The sequence below is a fragment of the Salvia splendens genome, chromosome 19, assembly GCF_004379255.2.
Source record: "Salvia splendens isolate huo1 chromosome 19, SspV2, whole genome shotgun sequence".
NCBI lineage: Eukaryota > Viridiplantae > Streptophyta > Magnoliopsida > Lamiales > Lamiaceae > Salvia > Salvia splendens.
Window position 1 is genome coordinate 5381134 of NC_056050.1, and position 5361 is coordinate 5386494.

The following is a 5361-nucleotide window of genomic DNA, read 5'->3' on the forward strand; positions in this document are numbered from 1 at the left end:
TTTGTTATGATTCTTTTTCTAAGACAAATTTATAGATAATAATAGCATCAACTAAAATAGTTTAATTAAATTTGAATGCTGCATGTTGCTAATAATTTGTATATTTATATAATGTGGATGTGTTCAAATAATTAGATTTAAATGTAAGTAAGTTGCTAATTTTTCTCAATATATTGATTAAAATGTGAAAAAAACAACAATTAATATAATTGGTATAATAATGATAAAAATAGATAACTAAATAATGATTTGTTTAGTGGTATAATATAGTTTATATATTTATGTATTAGTAGTAGACTAATAGTATGATTTTGTATAATAGTTGTTATTCTACTAGATGTAGTATAATTTATAAAAATAAAATTATTATTTGTGAATATATTCTTGATAGATAAGAATAAATACTTATTGAGTAATATGATTTGTATATAGATAAATAATTATTCATATTATAGTTATCGCTAGATTAATACAATTTGTATAATAATTATTCTCCTAATGTGTATAATGGTATTTATTAGTTAACATACACATAAACTTATACACAAACAAATCGATAATGATAAATAATAAAAAAATAATACTTTATGTAATTATATTTGTTGTTAAGTTATAATAATAGAAGATAGTCAAGATATAAATTAATATAAACAAAGATGATGAAAATGTATCATGTAGTTATAAATAAAGAGTTTTATCACACATTGAAATAAAAAGCAACACATCCAAGAACATGTAGCTATAAAAGGGAATCATCCAATACACTCTCTTTTCAACCCAAAGGCTCAAGTCCAACATTAAATGTAAATTGTAACTTATAAGTTGTGACTTGTGGCTTGTAGTCCCGTTGAAATAAACACTAAAACGAGAAGAAGAAAAAAAAATTACGAACCGTCGAACCGGCCCGGAACTGGCGGTTTTGAACTGTCATCGGAACCGTTGGGGACCTTGGCGGGCCGGTTTAGGTTCAAGGAAATCCTGAACCGTGAACTGCCGGTTCTGAACCGGAACCGGCAGTTCAGAACCGGCGGTTTTCGACCACGCATGCCTATGTATACTCATCATTGTGGAAATATTTAAGTTCACGAAATAAATTTTAAAAAATAGGACTCGAAGTCAATTAAATTAAGAAATAAATTGAAAAAAAAATGCAAAGGAAAATAAATACGAAGATTGTCGGACACATCAGCCATTCAACTTCGTTAGTTGAAGTCCGTTTCTCTCTCTCTCTCTAGAAATGAAGCTTCCAATTTTCGATCTGGTAGAGTGAAACCCTGCAACTCCAATCACTTTGATCCCTCGTTAATTCGAGCTCTAGAAAGCAAAGGATCTCTGCACCCTCTCTACTTCGATTTCTCGATCCAGTAGACTTTATTCAGCGCAATAATCGGATTTTTTTTACCTTAAATTTGAGTTCAGTAAGACCAAAAAGGTTATAAATGGCGGCAAGGTTGTATCCTCGATCTGTTGAGGAAGTTTTCAAGGATTTCAAGGGTCGAAGAGTTGCGCTTGTTAAAGCCCTTACGACAGGTGTGCGATTGTAATTTGTTTACTTTTTCAGCCCTATTAATTTGGCTGCTAATTTCTGGGTTTGTCTGTTGTTTCTGCAGATGTTGAAGAATTTTACCAGCAGTGTGATCCTGGTAGTCTCGACATTTTAAATTCTAGTGCTGCTCGGTTTCTATTGTTTCCTAATTTTGTACTCCCTCCGTCCCGCACTACTCGCACTTATTTCCTTTTTGGGCGTCCCAAGTTACTTGCACTCTTTCCATTTCTAGTAAAAAAATTTCACCTACAGTCGTCATTTTTGACTTTCCTATACACTCATTCCTTAATCTCCGAGCCGAAAAGGAAATGAGCGAGTAGCTCGGGACGGAGGGAGTACTATTTTACTGCGAAGTGTGTTTTTTTAAAAAAAAAAATTGTGGATGCTTAGCATTAATGATTGTTGTATTTCTGGTCTTGCCGGATTTCGGGAACTGCTTGTGTAACTAAAGATGTTACTTTTACGGTTACATCTGTTTACAGGGGCGAAAGCAGAAATAATTATCGATAGTGGCTGAGATTTTCAAATTTATTTTGATGTATATTTTGAGTAATTTAGATAATTTATAGGGGCTTTTACATTATAACTTACACTAAATTTGACTAAATTTTTAAAAAAATTAATAGAAAAAAGTAAAAAAAAAATATTTCATTAAGCCCTTCCCCCTTTGACTTTGGGTCCGCCCATGTCTGTTTATAATCTGTTGAGACTGGAATTTCGTTATTAGCATTGGGAGTTTCTGTCATCATGGCTTCCTTCGTAGGCTTAAGGTTGCAGTTGGTGTGTTTTGAAAAGTATATATGCTAGGGTTTTTTTTTACAATTTGTTTGATGTACTCCATATCTATTGGATAAATATCTTTTACTACAAGAATTGTCTTCATCTGTTTTCTGATGTGTTATGTAATCTGATTGCATTTCTATTCTATTACTTTTGTCTTCAGCTGTTTTCGACATGGGCATATTTAATAAGTGGCACCAGTTTTGGCTAGACATTTGTCTTGTTCTGATTTGTAAATATGTTGGTTGTTCTAAGATTTCTCGTGTTGCTCCTCATTACCCTATTGTTGTTGGATTGAAATGAAAATTACTTTTTTAATGTCTTCCCTGTGTATTCTAGGTTTTGATTTTTGTAATTGTAGGATTCAATTGTATTATGCTTAATTGAGTTGCTTGATTTTGGTCTGATATGTACATTGTATCTGAAATATATTGGTTCATGTCAAGAAACTTCTTTGGTGTCACACAGTCACATGATTCTTTCTCTCGCAATTTACTTTTGCTTTACTTTTAACTTCGGTACCTTTTATCCTTTCTGTAAACCTCTGATTGGTGCTATTGAAGTAGTAAAATGTTATCTGAGTACTTGTATAGGTCTTTTGAAAATGTCTTGCCCATCATGTAATAACTACTATAGCCACAGGTCTCATTTAATTTTGTCTACAAATGAGTGCCGGTTACCAGTAAATGATTAGGTTGTTTCTGTTTATAGGAAGCATGGGAATTTCCAAATATGCCTATCTTAGAATGTTCTTTTACTTATTCTAGGTATGGTTGTTTCTGTTTATACGAAGCATGGTAGTTTCCAAATATGCCTATCTTAGAATGTTCTTTTACGTATTCTAGGCATGGTTAGTTTTAAAAATATCTTATTTAGTTTTGCTCACTGCTGCTGGTATTGATTCTGCCCGTTGCTTGCTTCACAGAGAGGGAGAATTTATGCCTGTACGGACATCCTCATGGGGAGTGGGAGGTCAATTTGCCTGTTGAAGAGGTACCTCCTGAACTCCCTGAGCCTGCTCTGGGCATCAACTTTGCTAGAGATGGGATGCAAGAAAAAGACTGGCTAGCTCTTATTGCTGTCCACAGCGACTCCTGGCTGCTCTCGGTTGCCTTTTATTTTGGTGCTAGGTTTAGCATTGATAAAGCTGACAGGTACACCTAAAGCTCTTTCTGCCTTTACATTTCTTGCTTAAGACTTACTAACCAATGCTTAGCAATGTCTAATCTTAAGACAAACAGCAGCAGTGGTATATTTTCAATATTAGCAACTTAGCATGCAAAACTTTGATCATTGGGAGTAACTGGCTCTCCTCTGCATTTTCCTGGCTTTATTATACGTTTAGGTTTCCGATTGGTTTGGAATTAGGACATGATGTTCGTAGATGGTAACTCCCAGCTTGTATGCCATTCGTCTGTTCTATTTTATGTTGTGTAGTTTTTCAATATTGCTAGCTTAAGCTTCCATTAGACATTAAGCTTATATAATGCTTGTCATTTGTGCAGGAAGCGGTTATTCAGCATGATCAATGAACTTCCTACTGTATTTGAAGTTGTGACGGGGGCAGCCAAAAAACTACAGAAAGAGAAATCTCCAGTCTCAAACAGCAGCAGCAAATCCAAGTCAAATTCTAAGCCGGTACTGTCTATGATTCTTGGTTTCTACTTCTGTTCTTTTTCCTCATCCCTGGCACCACCATAGAGGGAAAGGAAAGCAAAAGATTATTTACATATTATCAATCCAAAATTCACCATAATCAATACACCTTCCCAAGAACGTTACTTTTTTCGGAATAAAGTACATTTAGGTCTCAAAAACCTTTACAACTTTCTTTTTGTTGAATTGGATCGCTGAACTTTCATTTGTAAAAATGAGGTCTCTAGTTTGTGGAGGTGGACAATGGCATAGTTCTAGACTTAAATGATAAATGATACTCCCTCCGTTCCATAATAGTAGAGTCATTTTTCTATTTTGGGCGTCCATAGCAGTAGAGTCATTTCTTTTTTTTAGTAAAAAGTAACACATTTTCCCACTCTTACTTTTCCCTCTCTTATTTTATTATCTCTACTTTTTCCTCTCTCCTACTTTATTATCCTTTTATTTAATACATTACATACCTTTTTCTTAATCTCCATGTTGAAAAGAAATGCCTCCACTACTATGGAATGGAGGAAGTACTACTAAATGCAAGTACATATGGGCTTGATTCCCCTATTTCTATCTTTGAAATTCTTGATGGTATCGATTTGCTTGTGCTGATGAAAAGTATAACCTAGTCTCAGGTTAAAGTTTCAAAGCCACAGCCAAAAAACGAGGAGGAGGAGGAGGAGGAATTGGATGAGGAAGAGGATGATGAACATGGGGAGACATTGTGCGGCGCCTGTGGTGATAACTATGCATCAGACGAGTTCTGGATATGCTGCGACATATGTGAGAAGTGGTTTCATGGCAAGTGTGTCAAGATTACTCCTGCCAAAGCCGAGCAAATCAAGCAATACAAGTGCCCATCATGCAGCAACAAGAGACCCCGGCCTTGAGATGGAATGCTGATCTCTCAACTCGACTTCTAAGAATTCCGGCTACCGCCTAGGTTTGAATTCAAGTATTACATTTGGTGCTTTAACCTGTGAATGTCAATGCAGACTTTGTGGTGGCTTGATATGACTTTTAAATGTTTGCTGTGAAAATAAGTTACTATAATGTAAAGGGTTAAGGATGGAACCGAACGGAAAAATAGAATCGAAATTTAAATTTTGATTTGGTTTGGATTGGATCTTCGAACCTCCGATATTTTAGTCAAGCCTAGTAGCTAATTTATATGCACATTAAAGTTGATTTCAGTCATACCGAAGGTTCATGTTGTGTAGCTAATGATGTGAACATGTCATGTAAATACGTTGAACAAAGGTGAGTTGGGTAGAACAAAAGTTGATTTAGAGTTCATTTGGCTTTTGTTAAGAAAGGTGAGAAAATAATGAAATAGTGGTCTTACTTGAAGGTATACATTGATTTTTGGTATACCACGATTGCCCTTA

The 5361-nt window shown here is 34.8% G+C and overlaps 1 protein-coding gene across 2 annotated transcripts; it reads left to right on the top strand.

Moving 5' to 3' along the window:
- Positions 1 to 1192: 1192 nt before the first annotated feature.
- On the top strand, positions 1193 to 5099 carry LOC121780036 (PHD finger protein ALFIN-LIKE 4-like). 2 transcript variants are annotated; one of them, XM_042177554.1, is made up of 5 exons: positions 1193 to 1530; positions 1611 to 1643; positions 3252 to 3480; positions 3832 to 3964; positions 4603 to 5099. In XM_042177554.1, exons 1-5 carry the CDS (start codon positions 1440 to 1442, stop codon positions 4861 to 4863), a joined length of 747 nt encoding a protein of 248 aa, XP_042033488.1. In that variant the 5' UTR covers positions 1193 to 1439; the 3' UTR covers positions 4864 to 5099. The 2 variants fall into 2 exon arrangements, with proteins under 2 accessions (XP_042033488.1, XP_042033489.1); XM_042177555.1 differs by having other exon boundaries at positions 4609 to 5099.
- The last annotated feature ends 262 nt before the right edge of the window (positions 5100 to 5361 follow it).